At 41.9% G+C, this 18,022-nt stretch overlaps 2 protein-coding genes across 2 annotated transcripts in view; one reads left to right on the forward strand and one right to left on the reverse strand.

The window, feature by feature from the left end:
• nid2a (nidogen 2a (osteonidogen)) overlaps positions 1-6,018 on the reverse strand; it is a 28,668-nt gene extending 22,650 nt beyond the window's left edge. The window contains exons 1-3 of the mRNA XM_047339021.1: positions 5,728-6,018; positions 4,794-4,979; positions 4,492-4,608 (exon numbers count right to left, since the gene is read on the reverse strand). Coding sequence (XP_047194977.1) covers positions 4,492-4,608; positions 4,794-4,979; positions 5,728-5,928 — 504 coding nt within the window. The 5' untranslated portion in view covers positions 5,929-6,018. The remainder of the gene's footprint in view (positions 1-4,491; positions 4,609-4,793; positions 4,980-5,727) is intronic.
• A 3,978-nt stretch (positions 6,019-9,996) lies between these two features.
• ptger2a (prostaglandin E receptor 2a (subtype EP2)) lies at positions 9,997-16,750 on the forward strand. The gene is made up of 3 exons (XM_035149994.2): positions 9,997-10,704; positions 11,429-12,348; positions 15,046-16,750. Exons 2-3 carry the CDS (start codon positions 11,524-11,526, stop codon positions 15,331-15,333), a joined length of 1,113 nt encoding a protein of 370 aa, XP_035005885.1. The 5' UTR covers positions 9,997-10,704; positions 11,429-11,523; the 3' UTR covers positions 15,334-16,750.
• The last annotated feature ends 1,272 nt before the right edge of the window (positions 16,751-18,022 follow it).

Below are 18,022 nucleotides of genomic sequence, written 5' to 3' on the forward strand. Positions count from 1 at the left end.
GCGTCCTCACACCGATCAGACACAAGCGTTAATCGTCTCCAGGACCAACAAACGTTTGTTGTCGGGGTCGTCCTCCTCATCGTCAGTCTGCTGCACGGTGGGGGTGTGACCGTCTGGAAATACCCAGCATCTCACATGAGAACACTGTGAGCTCAGTTGGATCATCGAAGAGCTGCCAGTGACAAAGCTACTTGTTGTTGTTGTAAGATTTTATTGGAGGAGACAATTTTCAAAGTCCCACGTTGTTTAACCTCATTTCTCTCTCCTCCATTAGCTCAGATATGCACTCAACTCTTTCTCCGACCTGCCACCTAATAAAAAGTCAGCAGAATGTCCGAAGGGGCACTAACCTGAACTTCTCGTTTTTTATTCTTTATATTTTTCATGTGAGCAACCAAATGCAACACTATGAATGTTTAACACACCCTGTTCCCTGTGAGGGAGCGTGGCCATTTGGAACAGCTCCGAGCACTTTCACCTCGTCGTCCGCTCTCGTTCCTTTTGACTGCACCGCTGCTTCAACTCCAAAAGTTACTGCCACAGAACCCCAGATTAGAAAAAAACTGACAAATAAAGTTGGGTTTCAAAGTCGGACACCTCTTCTGCGTCTCAAACTTGTGGATCCCAGTGTGTGTGTGTTTATACATTAGACAGTTTTAATGTGGACGTGCTCTGATTAAACTGAATAAACCAAACATCACCACATCGGAAAGAGCTGCAACATGTATTCAGTTTCGCTTGTGAAAAAACATTAAAATTGTTTCTGCTGAACAACAGATGCTGTCAGACTCACTGCAAAACAATTTCATGGAGCAAACCGAAAATAGAAGTTTAGCTTTTTTAGTAGTGTTCTTTGCCAAAACGAAATCAAGCTGAACACAGTTACGTTCTTGTCTCCATGAACGACACTCGCTGCAACAAATGCTCTGTGTCACGTTATAATTATCTGGAGCTGGATTAGCTGGATCCCTCTCTGGTGATCCCCGAACATTCCCAGGAAGAGCTCAGGATGAGTTAATGTACTACACTTGTCTGTTGGTTTCTGGTTTTCCAGCTTGTCGGCCACAAAACAGCTGCAAACAGGCAGCGAGAGACGGAGACCAGCTGCAGTCCAGTTGCCAGCCTCACCAAAGTGCTACAAACGGAACTGCCTACAGCGTGGGAACTGGCATGCACACACATACACACACACACCTACACACACACAATACAGCCCAGGCTTGTGGCCAGGAACAGTCCAGTCAGTATTTCGCTGTTGCCATATGAAAATCCCTTCCTCCTCCTTTCCCCCCTGATATAACTTCAGTTGAAAAGGATCCTCTGCTCGTCTGAAGCTTGAGGAAATTGTTCGACATGAGGCTTCAAGATCAAGAGCACATTTTCTTGGATACTGAAATTTAACGTGAACATCTTTCTTGCATCTTTCAGACGGGTAAGACTGAGCTATTAGTTAAGCCATCCAGATTTTTAAGTCTCAAATTTGCTCAGAGGACTTTTCGACTACTCCTAAAACGTCGCTTTGAACCAAAACAATCTCTCTCCACGCGAGCGTTTTAACTCGGTTTCCGTTTAAATCCACATCAGTACTAACACGCCATGTGCGTCCCGCTCAGGTCCCGCTGGACACAGGAATAGTCACAGATTGCTTGAAAAACATCTCGTCTCCTGCACGTATGTCTGTTTCCGTCCAGACTAAAACGCAGCCCTGTAGCAGAGCTGATGCGTTCTCAAACTAAAACGCTGAGATGTGGATGTAACCTGAGCTGCACAGCCACAAGGTGAGGTCACCTCCTCTGTTTCTGCTACAGACGTTTGCTCCGTGTCACTGATAAACAGAAACGGTCTCATGGCATGTGGACAGAATAACATATTATGAAAGCTGAAGTTCAGTAAGGGTCTGCTTTGAACCAGGATGACCACAGTTCAAGGGATACCCCCGCTGCAAGGGGGCCACAGAAACAACAAATAACGAGAGGAGAACAGAAGAGAACAGAAGATGTCTGCAAAGTTCACGTCCTGCCTCCTGTACGGTTCACTCACCTCTAAATGTTCCAGGTATTTTCCTGCAGCGTTGGAAAACTAAAGAAAATGTCCCGATGTTAACTCTTGCCAAATATTTCTGAGACATCAAACTATTCCTTTTATGTAATGATGAATTATTCTGATGTGGATGAAACCACGTTTATTTACTACCTCAAAAAAGTGGATTTAGTTTTAAGTTACTTTTTTAGAATAATGGAATTAATGGTAGTGGAAGATTAACATTGTAAGAGCATGGAGCAATATGGGAGGATTAGTATGTAGCTCAGTGTAAATCCTGGTCAACATCAACATACAGAGGGTCATATTCTCCGTGTAAATGACTCTGGTCATTAGTAAATTCAGCGACATGGTAGCAGACACAGTGTGTGTGTGTGTGTTTAAGGTTTCAAGTGAAGCAATTACATTCCAATTATGATAATAGCTTCTTAATTTCATAGAAAACACAACCCCACTTCTCAGCAAGTGAACCTTTGGCTGTTTTTCTGTTATTTCTCCGCTCGCTGCTCCTCTCATCTCCATATGCGACCCCCAAACACTACACACTCTGTCCCCCTCCCCCCCTCCCGTCACCCCTAATACACATCCTGACAAACACACACCTCAGGTTAATCAGTTCACACACACATACCACTCTACTCCCAGCGCACCCCACCCAGCACCTCTGGCTAATCACTTCAAAGGAAGATGCTATCAGTCCGGAGAAAGACCCACTGGAGCAAATCCCGGCCGAGATCCGGACTGCTTCCATCTGACAAACTGCACACACTCTTTAAATAACCAAACAGGTTCCCTCCTTCCACATGTGAAGACACATTGGATTTAAAGACGTGGGCATCATCCTCTAATCAGCGTTTGGCCAACAGTGGAATGGGACTTAAAGTCTCTGAGGCTCGGAGAAGCTGCAGTCACCAAATTGTCCATTTGGCCGCAAAGCAATCAGATTATTAGGAATTTTGTAAGAGGCCTAATGCTGCTTATCCTTTCTGGAGCTATTTGCATGTTTAGCTTTTGATCAATCAGGGAGAAAGATGAAGGCATAAAAGAGAGCAGGCGATGGGAGTAAAGAAAAGGACAAACCCAGATGAGAGGGAGGGACAGATGCAGAGATCCCCTGGCATTCTCACACTCCCTCCATCCCACATGCTGCACACCAGGAACAACACAGCACGGCTTCTTTGATCGATAAGTTCACTGGAACTGGAACTGGTAGAAGGCGTCTTTCCCATTGTTTAACCTATACAATGGGATTAATTAACCTCCTCTAGCTAAGCCTGTATTCTGCAGGTCTGTAATCATTATTTACAGGGAACCTTTCTTTACAGAACAATGAAGTGTGGTTGTTAAGAAAACAAAGTGTTAAGTAGCTTCAATTCCAATTCCACTAATTTAAGTTTACTTTACTAAAGACTTAAATATCAAAGACATTTCAGATACATTAAATCAGGATATTTCAGCTTCTGCTGCTTTGACTGTGTTTTTGTGACAACACAACAAATATAGGAAGATAAATGAATAATTGATAGATATTTACTTAAATCCTGCTTTTACAGGCACGTGGAGATATTTTCAATCTGCGAGTAACTTCTGTCAAACATGTCCCTTCCTCTCAGAGTCCTAACTGAATCACGTCTGAACACAATCTATGTAGTTCTTAGACTTACACTTTCTGAAGAAGTTCCATTCATTCACTTAAAAAAAGAAGAGTTCCAGTCACAGATGTCTGTAAGTAGATGGATACTGTTAATTGCTAATTTTCATAAATAAAAACCTGGGCTCAGGGTGTAGCCCACGGCTGACCGACACCACAGCAACATTATACTTCCTGTTTACATTTCCCTAAGCCCACTAATTGTGGGAGCTATAATTAGAAAACGGAGCACGATTGTGCCCTAAATCCAAGTCAAACAAAAATAAAAGAACAATAGGAGTTTAAAAGCATTTTAAGAGGCATTTGTCTCAATTCTGCCTGAGGCCCTAAGAAACATATTCAAACTTTGATTGGTGAAATCCCCACCAAGGTGAAATTCCTTTAGCGGGACCTTTTTATTGAAATCCAAGTTATTGATTAAATGTTTGACAAACAGGGAGGGAAGTAATGTCCAACAGAGCGTGACAACACGAAGGGTCGAGGCATGTTTGTGTCTACCTGTGTGTGAATTGCAGGGCGGGGGGGATAACGAGTTGGGAAGGGAGGGGACACTTTGATGACCCTGAGAGATGACCTCTAACCCCTTCAAAAGGTTAAGAGGCAGATTAGGAGGGGAAGGGGGATTACAAATAGACCCCCCACCCAAGGCTGATTACAAGTGATGCACAACCTCCAGGAATTTGGGGCTGCGTGTTTCACAAGACAACACATTAGCAGAATATCTTGAGGTGTTGGCGTGACTTCTATTGGTAAATGAATACACATAAAGACAAGGAGGCCTCATCCCTCCACGGTCTTACCTTGTTTGAAGGACCATTGGTTCGGGTTTGCTCCTCATACGGCGCCACGTTCTCCCATGTTGCCACCACAGCGTGTGTGGGAGTGAACCATGCATCTGGAAACCCTCGGTGTACTTCCTGGGTGAGCAGATGAATGAATGAATGAATGAGCGATGGAGGGAAGGAAGGAGAAAAGAAAAAAGGAAACATGGAGTGAACAATGGATGGAGAACTGAAAGAAAGGAAGAATCCAAATCTGGAGTTAAGCACTGCACAAGAATACTCTCAGAACTGATTTCTCTCTTTGCTGTGGATAGACAGACCTGGGCCACTTTGTTGAGCACGCTGGGTGTTTCTGTCACCCGGTAGTAGATCTGTCCTCGTCCTCCGCTGGTGTCGATGTCGGCAAGGAACGGAGCCACCACAGGGAAATCTGTGGGGAAGCCGTCGTCAACGTATTGCTTTTCCATCGGCAAGTCCTTGGCAGATATGATTCCATTGGTGGCCACCTAGAAGCACAGAGAGCCACAGATTGATGAATCCTGCAGAACCACTATCAGGAAACCCTCATGAACTTGTATCCCCTAATAAAGTAATTGTTTGATGCTACTATTATGCTAATCCACACATTAATTAGAAATTTACACAAACAAAACATCTGATTTGATAGAATGTGATGCAAAGTAGTTGAATGTAGCTCAAAGTGCAACAGCTACAGGATTAAAATGCTGCAAACACATCAGTAATAATAATAATAACATAATAACTAAATATAAAACATCGGAGGCAAGAAGTAAATTAATACATTAGCATCTAAAGGGTAAAGACAACAAACTGCTAAAATAATGCAACAACATTTAAAGTGTAAAGTACAAACATCCTTTAATTCTACTTATGCGATAATGATTTTTACAATTCTTTCTTTACTATCAGCCTGTTTGACGTTTGCAGATATTTGAGCATATAGGAGATACATGAATGCTGAATGAAACATGCAGGGAATGTAAATATGTAAATACACTGTAGAGGGGGGAGTTTAGATGTGAGTGAAATCTAATGCACACATAAGGAAGAAACAATAGAAACATCTGCATCAGCTCATATTGAACCAAGAGTCACTGCTGTGATTTAACAGAATAATAAAAGCTCTGCTCAGCTGCACACATCACCTGCAAAATAACGATGTTAGAAACTAGTTGCACAGCCGGAGAATAAAGTTCAGAGCATTCAAAGGAGTGTGAATGGACGTGTACTTACATAGAGCTGAGTGAAGAGGGAGTTGTAGAAGTATAAGGGTTTGGTCAGGGTCAGAACTCTGGAGGTTTCATCGTCGCCCTCAGTCAGAATAGAGTCTCCACTTAAAAGGCCATAAGGGAACATGTCAGCCCTCTGGATGGCTGAAACCACACTGCAGCTCCAGCACAGCAGACACACGGCCAACGTTGCCCCTCTCTCCATGACTGTAGAGCTCTGCACTGTGAGGGATCAGAAGCAGAGAGGCTCAGATGGACACTGAGAGAGAGAGGGAGCAGAAAGAAGAAGGAGAACTCAGTGCTCCTCTGCACAAGCCCCAGAGGAGGGAGGGAGGGAGGAGTCTGGACTCGCTCTGATTGGTCGGAGGAGGGTTGAGTGACAGCGGGCCCACTGCTGGATGCAACATCTGGCTCGTATTAAAGAAAAGACAAATAGAGCATTTTTAATCCGGATGTAACTCTATCTGTTTCACAACAATGAATAAGACACATTGTGAAACCTCTGCTTCACACACACACACAGGTTTGTTCAGCTGTACTTGTCAGGACTTTTTACATTGACTTCCATTCATTGTGGGGAGTCTAACTAAACCTTTATCCATAACTTTAACCATGACCACTTCATAACTAACCCCCACCGTAACCTCACCACAATCCACATGTCACCACTAACCTTAACCAGGACCTCAGACATTATGTTAAACCTCATTAGGACCATGAGCTTTGGTCCCCATGAGGTCTACTGGTCCTGACAAGGTTAGTGTTTCATACTGGAAAAGGCCATAACGAGGAGAGAGAGATTTATAGATAGATTATTCATTAGTGTACAAAACATTACAGCAGCTTTTCATTTGATTTTATATGATTCACTTATTGAAAGTTAGTGAACCTTTGAACACTTGTTGTTGTGTGCCACCTGCTGTCTGAAACAGTGTACTGCAGGATGCACAAACTATTTAAAAAATGTAATCTACAACTGAAATATTAAAATGGCATCGACATATGGTATTACATTATAATCTTATTGATTAAATATTTTCATTTTTTAACATATATTTTAATTTATCTGTACTCTTTTTACTCGGTGTATAATGTTTAGTCTTTCCTTAATTTGAGGAAGTTGTGCGTTTCCCCTTGTATAATTACAACCTGAACATCACACAACACCCAGAAAATCACTTCAACAGTGACCAAACATGGAAGAAACCAGGAAGAGAAACGTTTTTTTAACTGAATGGACAAACTTAATAAATTTACTTTATTATTGTGGCTATAGCATGGAAAATATTTTAAAAAATGCACCTACTGGTTGTGGCATCCTGTCCTTCATCAGGGCGACTGACCAGAAGTGAAGGATGAACAAGACATCGGCCTGGGAGAAAACAGGAAGTGACATCGTGGGCTCTTTATCTTAACAGACAGAGCAGGTGACTGAAATGAGAAGAAAATCCAAAAAGTGTTTTGTTAAAATACTTATACTAATACAAATGTTCACATATTAACTGACTAGATTTCAGTGGTCAAAGTTCAAAGGTCATCGTGACCTCATGAGACTGGAAATACAAATGTCTGTGGACCTGCACGGGTTGTCTGAGGCAAACAGCTGCTGGGCGTTGATTCCAGTTCTATTTTACGACAGTGGGCTGTGATTCAAACCAGACAGAGATGTTCAGCTAAGTGTCGAGTTCTTCACTGGCCACGTCAGTCACCTGACTTCAGTCCAGCTCGGCATGTGTTGAACTGACTGGGGACCAGACTCGGGGGAACGAAGCCCAGACGGCTGCAGTGCAGGTTTCAGATCGTTCTCTGCTGCAGAGGAACCCCCCCAGGCAGGTGGCTACAGGTTGAGTCAAACAGAGTTCAAGACATATCTCAAAGATAATCAAAGATAAGGGCAGAGGCAAAGGGTCTGTTTCAGTTTACTTGCATATATTACTTTGCTTGCTAAAAAAATTATAAACATTAAATTAAAAAATATTGAAATAAAAAACATGTATGTACATAAATTGTATAAACATAAACCAAAATATTCATATTCATCCTAAATTCAACTTCTGTATGTTTGTACTTACACAGAGTGACCACAAGGTGGAGGCAAAGGCCAAGTGAATGGCAGCAAAGTATATTATAGAAAACTGTATTTAGTTAGTGTGTTAACGCTAAAATCTATATTTTACTACGTATAAATATGGATAATTTGTAACATGATAAACTCTAATAACAAAATTAATTTATTGCCATTCTTGTGAACCTGATGCTTTGCTGACATTGTTTTTTGCAACAGAGAGAGAGACACTAACAATAAATCCAGCCCCTGTCAGCACTCTGACTGACGCCAGGCCTCAACAAAGGCTGTTTACCAACTACTGTAGGATTAGTGAGCTGAGCCCTGATCGATAACAGAAGAGACAGTGAGGATCACTATCTACAACTCAAGCTTTTATATCATTAACGTTCAAAAATCAAGTGGCAGAGATTTTAGCTTTTGGATAAAAAAAACAATGATGGAAGGAAACTAAATCCTAGGAAAAGGAAGAGAAACTAAGGGAACGGTCGGGAAAAGAGAAAATCTAGGGAAGGATAGAAACAAGAGAGGAAGGCAAGAGAAACAGACGTTTTTTTGTCTGTGAGGGCAAAGAACAAGGTCAATCAGGCATGGAGAGAAATATAGAGCAAGGGTAAAAGGAGAAAGACGAATAGGGAGAAAGAAAAGCAACAGGAGGAGAGAGGAGGAATGAAGCAGGGTGTAAAAATAACCTTCAGAATGAGTCCGGTTGTAGAATGTGACCCTGTTCTGTAAGCACCGCTGTGTGTTTGTACCAGTAATGTGAGTAATATGAAAACGTGCACGGTCGTGGTGGAGCAGGAAGAGAGAAGGGCGGAGTGGGACAGGAAGAAGCGATGGCATCATAATAATATGTCATAATTAAGAATTCGTTAATGGAATAAAAGCCCTCGAGTGTAAGTGTCGGCATCATTTCCAGCTTTCAGCGTAAATCCAGATAATTTATTCAATTAGATTAATTTATATTATTGTTATCGTGTGCTCAGCCTAAAACATCCTGACAAGACAACTTCCATTAAAAGAAAAAGAAGAGAGAAGTTACAAAACTAATAAAAAGTTTTCTCCAAGAAAAAACGTTTAAGCACAACATAAATTTAAAAAAACCTTCTACTCTGTCATCATCAGTGCAAAAGAACATTTATGGATTGTGACATCATTTAATGTCATTCTCAACCTATTAAATCACAACTTGTCGTCCTCAGGGATGATTATAAATCCTCTTCCAGGGAAAGGATTTGACTCATAGATTTACTGTAATATAAGATTCCAAGCCATGAGTGTGCTTGATTTGAATACATGTCAGAATTTTGATGTCTTTTTAGCCATTTTTAACCATTATAATAAAATAATATACTAATACATGAGCAGATGTTGCAGTATGATCTTCTGGAGGGATTGATTAAATAATAAGAAACGCACAGAACAACCCTGAAGGTAAATGTGTTGTATTGGCCATGTAGTAATCATAAGGGAGAGGAGATGCTGTCGGTTAGAAGACGGGCAGACATGTTGGATCTGTCACCGCTTTATGAAGTCAACTGCCAAAGACCAACTCACATTCATCCCAATGGGAGATCCTCACATATAGGAACTCAAACACACATCTTTCACACTGGAGTCAAAACCCATACTTTGGATGCCATGGTTGCACAGACACACACACACACACACACACACACACACACAATCATGTGCACAGGTCACTGAGGGTTGCATATTCCCCAGAATATCCCGGTTCACATAAACAGTTTCTATTTCACTTCTTTTTTCCCACCATTGTTATTTTTAGTAACTGAATTTATTTAAAATAAGTTCAACTTAAAGGGATGTGAAGGCGTATAAATATAATAAAATGGTCAAAGGCAACTTACTTGTCAATTCTGCAAGATGTGCAGGATGTGGATTGAAATACAGTTTCTCTCTAATGCCCGGTGTAAACATAAAAGTAAAGAAAACATGTAAGTATGCAACATATGAAGTACTCAAGTGACACAAGTACACAACACAGTGAACAGTCTAAAGACTCAGGGAATAGACAGGATGTGAGTGAACTAGTGCACTAAAGGGATTGAGACGTGCAACAACACACTAATGAGGATAAAGTGGTGATTAAAGAAACTTGTGTCTTTGGTAATTTACACCAACTGCAGCCATGTGAGGGTTGGGTGTACCTGTGACGTCACTGCCTCGGTCCCTGTACCCCGGGTCCAGTCATGGCTCGTCCCAGTGCCGCGCGCCTCTCCGCTCACACACCGCACCTTTTAAACCGGAGTGACTCCACAAGGGAAACTAACGCATTTATTTTTAACTGTTGGTCCCGTGCGACTCGAGTCTGGACCGCGAGACCGAAACAAAGCGTCTGCATCCCGGGAGCAGGTTGAACAAAAGGTGAGAACGGTTTTTTTCCGGTGCGTAATGCGGATGTGTAATTCGTAAAAACAATAGCCCGTTTCGAAATCTTCCGGTATAGCTTCTCCTCGCGCACTGCAACACGCGTGTGAGCGCTTGTGCAGTCTACATGAAGTCAAGTCGTGTGTTATTGGTCGATCTTCAATTCGGCATCAATCTCATACATTTATTCTGTATATAACTTTGCCTGTTGTCCGGAGAACGCAGCGCGCAACGTGAATCCAGGAGAGTCTCGCATTTTGTGCCAAAACCTCAATTTCTTACTTTTTAAAGTTTTTTTTTAAACGTAATCTGGTGTCGTTTGCGGTCACACCTGCGTGTCTCAACCGCAGCTTTTCTACCAAACACGTGCAACAGCTGGACACATCTGTCCCAGCTCTCTCGTCGTGTTTTGGAGGCGCGCAGCGGACGTGTAACCCGGGACAGTTATTGTGCGTGTCAATGACATTTGGAGCCATTGAACGCATCACCTGAGTGGAAACAAAGTGCTGCGGACACAGCATGTGGGTGAGTAACACACACACACACACACACACAGATGATTATGTAGGACTGTAATAGATGGATGGCTGGATAGATGGATGAATGAAGAAGAGAAACTTGGGCTTTCACATCAGGAGCAAAGTTCAAGCGCAGGAATCTTTCAGTTTACGCAGAGGTAATCCCCCTGCTCTGTGTAAATGGGATCAGAGGAGCGACATGTTGGTGTTTAGTCAGCGATGTTGACAAAAGAGTCTGAAATAAGAAACACTTGCAAACATCCTCCACAAAAGATGCTGCATCTCATCTCAGTAAGTGGCCATCAATCAAATGTTGTTGCCAGCTTCTCATCTGCAGCAAAGCATAACAACAAAATCAGGCTTTAGCTTCTGATTTGAAAGTAAAGAGTTTAAAATCACAATCTTCACTCAGGAGCAAAAATCTGTCATTTTCAATAACAATGTGATGTTTTATACATTTTTAAGGCTTATGTCAAGTTATCATTTTTTTTGATTAATTTGGGAATTGTATTTTTGTAATTTGTTGTTGAAATGCCAGACATTTTACCGAAGGTATTTATCTTACGATGGTATATGACAAAGAAAAGCATAACATTTTTGGAAAGTGGAATCAGCAAATGTTCGACATGATCAGTTAATCAATCATTGCAATTTTCTCCTGATCAACTAATCAATCAATCGATGGTGACAGGTCTGAATCTCACACATGTTCTCTCTTCCTCTTTTTAAAGGATGGCTGCAGACAACTACTTGATGACACCTTTGTGACACTCTTTTGGGATCAGAGACAGATTTCCTGAATAACATCAGTCAGTCTTCAGCCATAATGCCTTCAAAGTTCGAGCTGTGCCACACCCAGGAACACATCGACTCAGCCGAAAGCCCGTTGATCAGCGCCATCATGTTCGCCATGGGCATCTTTGGCAACGTAGCTGCACTGGTGATCCTGGAGATCCGGCGGCGCAGAGAAACAAGGAGCGGGGGCGCGTCGCGGCGAGCACTGTTTCACGTTCTCATCACGGTGCTGGTGCTCACGGACTTGGCTGGGACCTGCCTGGTCAGCCCACTGGTGCAGGTGGCATATTCACGCAACACCACCATGGTGGGGATGTCGTCTAAAACTATTAATTTGTGCTCGTACTTTGGTGTCAGCATGACCTTCTTCAGTCTGGCCACCCTGTCGCTCCTCTTCATGATGGCATTAGAGCGATGCTTTGCCATTGGATACCCCTACCTGTACACCCGACATGTCACCAAGAAATGTGCCTATATCACCATCCCATCAGTGTTTATGTTATGTGTGATATTCTGTCTCCTGCCTTTTGCCGGGCTTGGTACTTATGTTCAGTACTGCCCTGGCACGTGGTGCTTCATTGACATGAACCCAGAGCCAAGTAAGCACCGCGCGTACGCCAACCTGTACGCCACTATCATGTTTTTGCTGGTGTTGGCCATTGTGGCGTGCAACGGTTTCGTGGTGTACCAGCTTTTCAAGATGTACCAACGCCGCAAGAGGAACGGCGGCTCGGTGATGGGAACCATAAGATCCAACAATGACCGCAGAGTGATGTCCATGGCCGAGGAGGTGGAGCATCTCATCCTGCTGGTGTTTATGACCATCATCTTCATCATATGCACGCTGCCCCTAGTGGTAAGATGACATGACACACACATGCTTTATTCTTGATGTGTTACTGTAGTTTGGGTGAACTGACCCTCATAAATCCCATAAATCCTTAAGTGCAACAGCAATTAGCAATTAGGTTAAATGAGCTCAATGGGTCAATAGGTCAAAAAGAAGAAATTGATTTTCAAGTTCCATGGTACAGGGAGTGAGAGCATTACTTCCCAGTAACCTCAAACCTGCTAGCGCCACCCAAACAAACTTAGAATATATATTTGTTTAATTACTACAGAAAATAATCCTTAAAAATAACATTGACTTTGTGTTTTGACCGAGTAGCAGCATGTACAGAGAGAAAAGTGAAGGAGGCATGATGCTGACTCCTGTTTTCATCTGTAACCACCCACTGTAGATTCTGAAAGTGTCACTGTGGACTTCTAATAGGAAATCAATAGCTTCCCCTGCTGTTAATGATGCTTTGCACTTTACTGCAGACAACAATTATGGGCAATTTGGTTTGTTGTTGCATCGCAGTTGTGGCTTGAAATGCAGAGAAACCATCATCTCTGCCAAATTGTGCATCACACTGAATTTAATATTTAGGAAAGAGCTGTTTCCTCAGGAAACGGCTCTTTAGACGAAGAGCAGCTACTTTACTTTTCACTGTTAAGCTGATGTTCTAAGTATCTAAACTGAGCTCCAGTGTGTGAGCAGAGCAGCAAGGACCTGAGTTTCCTGTGCAGAGGAGCTGTGTCTATAAACAGATACAGACACAAGAGCCTGATCGATACTGTTTTGTTGGGTGAAGGAAATAATGACTTCAAAAAGGTTTTAAACCAACATGAGTCAGCCAGAAACATTCAAATCTAGATACGGCATTTCAACGAATTCATAAATGTCAACATGAATTATCTTGATAGCCAGTTGTCATTTCAGGTAAAAAAAAAAACTAAATTAGAAGCCAGCTTGTGTTTCCCTCTGTCTGGAAGGAAAGACTAATTGTTTTAAAGATCATGATGAGGAGTCATCTTTTGACAGACGTAGCAACAGTGACAAATGAGTCTTTCACCTCACATCTGCTTTGAGGTCGCACGGCTTCTCGACGCTACACATTCAAACACACTAAATAATAAGAGAATTGCATAATTTATTAAGAGCATTAAATGTAACTCTCACGGGTGTCCAGCAATGTGATACCACAATCTGAGACACTACACACACACACACAAGGTCATATTACATTTTTTCTGCCAATATGAAACTGATGTTTTCTCTGACAGCATTAAAAATTGAAAAGGCCAGACTGTTCACCCAGACATTGATGGAGAGGTAGAGAAAGACAAATTCAGCTACAGTAGCAGGATGTGGTTCAGTCGACTGTTCCATATACACTCACACGGGTCATGTATCACGTATCGTATCATGTCGTGAGTTACAGAAAAGCATTCATCTTCGACAGCAGAGGAAAGTGAGTGGGAGTTCACAGTTTTTGTCTAACACACATGCGAAGGTCTGTCACTTATCACAGGATTGATCACATGTGGATTCGTTTAGATTGTCACTGGGGTTGTTATGACTCATCTTTTATTCCAAAGGTCTTTGACTTGTATTGTTCGTTGTTGATTTTGGTGTCACAGTGATGTAACGTTTCCTAAACCAGTCATGGAACTAATTGCCATTTTAATGCAGTGAGAAAATGTGGAAAAGTGAGTGTTTAAAGAGCTGAGATGGAAGGATGGAGATTTGGGACAGTTGTTAAAGTCTGAAAGGGAATGATTCCACCATCGTTTTGTGTGACTGCAAATTGACCGTTTCCGTCATTGCCATCCCAGGAAGTTTTTACAGGAATCAAACCTGAGCAAGTTCAGAAGAAAAGCTTCATAGTGGAGAACAGGAAACAGAGAATGAATAAATAGCAGTGAAAAGCTAGAAGACAAGAATGGGTGGAAGGTGGTAAAATGTCAGAGAAAAGAATATAAACAGTTGCAAGGTGGTTTCTTCCTGTCACATTTAACTGGATATTGTTCCTCTGCGACCCCCAGAGAGAACAGCAGCGCAACTTTCTAAACCCGTGATTGAGTCACAGCTTCCATGGATTGTCTTAATGCACTGGCTCCAAACCTTCACAGCTTCTCCTTCCAGCCCGTCACTGCAGTAGCTGATATCACTGACATACTTTAACCACAGAGAGGGAAACAATCCGTGAAGTCTGCTGCTCTTGGTCCATATGCTACGAGTAAAAACAGCTGGAACTGAAGCCTGTTTCCACTTGTTCCATGTGTAGGAGAGCAAGGTGGAGGTTGATGTGCATCTTCAATTTATTTCAGTCTTATTCATTACTACGTTTACCTCAGAGCAGCAGCCATGCCTGCTAACATGCTGATGTTCTGACCCATGAGCACACACGTACACACACAAACAGAGGGCAGCTGTGGCTCAGGAGGTCGGTCGTCCTCTAATCGATCCCCAGCTCCTCCCATCTGCATTCTGAAGTGTCCTTGGGCAAGACACTGAACCCTTAATTATCCCTGACGGCTGTGTTTGCAGCGTCTGAATGATGTGTGGTAGAAAAAGTGCTGTGTGTAGAAGTTGTAGATGGTTTAGTGTGGGATTTATTATCAGGATGCAAACTAGGATGTGGCTGATGCTGATGTTAAGAGTGGGATTAAACCCTGAGAGCCAATTTAACACGCCGCTTCTCTTTTCTCACTCCCCTCCGCTCAGATCCGGGTGTACATGAACTCCATAAACCCTGGTACAGAGTCTCACGGAATGGACCTGATTGCCCTGCGCTTCATCTCCATCAACTCCATCATCGACCCCTGGGTGTTCATCCTCCTCTCCCCCAGCGTGCTGCACTTTTTCTGGGCGTCGGCGTGCCGGGCCCCCATAGGAGCCTCCAGGGGCTCCATATGTCAACCATCTATCAGTAAAACCAATACCCCTAACATCGAACTGTCTCGCAAAACGCTGGACTACACCGCCCATTTTCAATCTGTGGAAAATCTATGACCATAACACCACGTTATGATTTGATATGTGTATTTATTGGACACGTGAACGGACAGTGTGATTTCTGCTTTCCTAGTAGTGGGTGTTTTATTTATTTTTGGGGCGTTTCCATGAGATAACGGATCTTACTGTCTTACTTATCAGGCTCTGTCAGCTGGAGGCCAACTGCTTCTAGCATTTCAGTACATTGTATGCATGTGGAATGCACAGTGACTTCTCTAGAGCTGTAGGGCTGCATCCATACTTTGATGTTTTAATTTGAAAACACATCAACTCAGCCACAGATAGGCCTGATGTCCACACTACTCTCTCTTTTACAGACGAAAAGGTAACAGTGTGGATGGAGCTAAAGTATTAAGTATAAAAGCTCAACATTGTGTCTCCTTTGCTGCTTGTGTGATATATCAGTGAATCTGTTAAATGGAAAAGGTTGCTGATGGGAAAGAATTACTTCTGGAATTGGGAAACTGTAAGTGGTATCTCGACTTTATCTCTACGCTTCAGGACAAACCCCAAAGGGAGGGAGAGGTAACTGCTGCTTGGACATGTCCTCACACGTCTCTGATTCAAATGCTGCTTTTTCAAACCATTCTCACTTGCCATTAATATGTAATTGTATAGAGATGCATATAAAATCAAGTAAATAGAAACAGAGCTAAATGTGGCACGTTCAGGTCACTTGGGATCACAATGATAGAAGATAGAATGGTGGGATGACACAGGTGTAGAGATATCTGAGGCACGTCTTTCTCTTCTCAACACTTCAGTGATCATGGGGTCATCATCTTGAGAACATTATCTTTTCACTTGACCTTTGACCTTAACCTCTGCTCTGCTTTGGAAACCCTAACCCTTCGCATTCCTACCAGATCCCTGCTGGATGAAAGGGAAAGAACCACTTCTGGTACGATATGGTCACGACTTCCATCAGAGCGGTAAAGGTTGCTCATCATTTCATTCATCAGTATGTAGCATATGATATAAGATATCATTAGATGAGACTGCAATTCCCTTTGGACTTGAAAACGTCTACTTGTTGTATTGTTAAATGAGGGCAGATAAAACGCACACATAAAAGTTTCATTTAATTAGCTCACACTAACTTATTTATACAATTTGAAGTGTTAGTCCTCGAGGCGTTGGACATACACGGTTTATTAGGTACAACCAGCTAAAACTAGTCTAATACAACAACACTATACTGCAAAAATGTTTCCTTTCATTAGGCCTTAAATGTCAATGATATAAACAGGGTGGATGAAATAATCGTAGCACGTGACAGTATTACGCAAAGAATTGGACAAATTGCACAGTCACACTTGTATCTTTATATTGCACATTTATAGAACAGCCTAATGTTGTATATAGTCTTTTTTATCTTATGTTATTTATTCTAGATTCTGTTTGTTCATAGTAAACTTTAAACTAATGCAGGACTGCATTATTATTACCTAATAAACTGAGCAGCGGAGTGTAAATCCTCTGTTACTCTGTGAAAAGCGCCATTGTTGACTTTCAAATTGTGCCAAAGATCAGATCTCAGTTAGTCGACACGTCAACGTGGGGAAAAAAAAGGACGGTTCATCTGGAACCAATGATTTCCCCATTTCACAGCTCATATTAAAAGAACATCATGATTACAGTCTCTGATTATATCCTCGTGCTGATTGTTCAAATAGCAAGTTAAACAAGGCCAGAAACTGGAGGCCCACCAATAAAGCTCCACGTGTAAAATCTCCCCTCCCGTACTATATCCGTCAGTATTAAAGCGTATTAGTGGACAGTTACACTTGGTGGATTGAATTACACAACACTGTGGGGAAAGGGAACTGCTTCTATTTTTCAGAGAGAAATCCAAACTGTCTGGCAAGAAAATCCTCCGCCGGAGATTTTCACAGGATGTCAAGTCATGAGGCTCTAAAATAAAACCACCCATAATGGAGTTGTCCTGGTTACGCAAGATCCAGTTTGAATTGAGAGAGTTTTGTCCTCAAGTGTGAGAAAAATAGATTACAAGTTCTCAACAAGCCAGGATTTTTAGAGGAAAGCAGAAAACGTAAAAAAAGATCTATGAGCATCAGGTAAACTTTGTGGATGAATGACTTATTATTATATATGTGTGTGTGCCAGTGTTTTTTTGTGAATGTATTTTTTGCAAATATCCCACATATGTGCCTACAATAGGTTTTGTGTGTGTGTGTGTGTGTGTGTGTGTGTGTGTGTGTGTGTGTGTGTGTGTGTGTGTGTGTGTGTGTGTGTTGATCCTGATCTCATATTCAAGATTTCTCACGTGGTTGATACAATACAAACAAGCAGGAAGGCTCCATTAGCAAAATAAAAACAAGTAGTTAAGTAAGTAATAAAGACTCAGGTCTATTTTGTTCATTTAGTTTTATTCTATTTAACTTATTATGCATCGTCATAGTAAAAGAGAATAAAACTAAATCAACAAAATTGGTCTGAATCACAGAAGTTTCCATTACAGACAGTCTTAGTTATAAAATACACACAGTGATAATAGTAAAATAAAATAAAATGTGTATTTACAATAGTAGGATTGTGCACAATGCTTCCTGCCTGTATGTCTTGTATTTTGTTCAATACTGTCGATGAAACTGAATGCACTGAGTACCCCGTGTGAATGTGTGTGTTTTATGGCTTGTGTAAATAAACTTCTCATCCACCAAAT

This window comes from Hippoglossus stenolepis, chromosome 24 (assembly GCF_022539355.2).
Source record: "Hippoglossus stenolepis isolate QCI-W04-F060 chromosome 24, HSTE1.2, whole genome shotgun sequence".
Taxonomy (NCBI): Eukaryota; Metazoa; Chordata; class Actinopteri; order Pleuronectiformes; family Pleuronectidae; genus Hippoglossus; species Hippoglossus stenolepis.

What these genes read in the sequence shown, in the direction of transcription:
- ptger2a (XM_035149994.2), top strand. Translation starts at nt 11,524, where the DNA reads ATGCCTTCAAAGTTCGAGCTGTGCCACACCCAGGAACACATCGACTCA. An exon ending in TATGCACGCTGCCCCTAGTG is followed by an intron (nt 12,349 to 15,045) that starts GTAAGATGACAT and finishes CCCTCCGCTCAG; the next exon opens with ATCCGGGTGTACATGAACTC.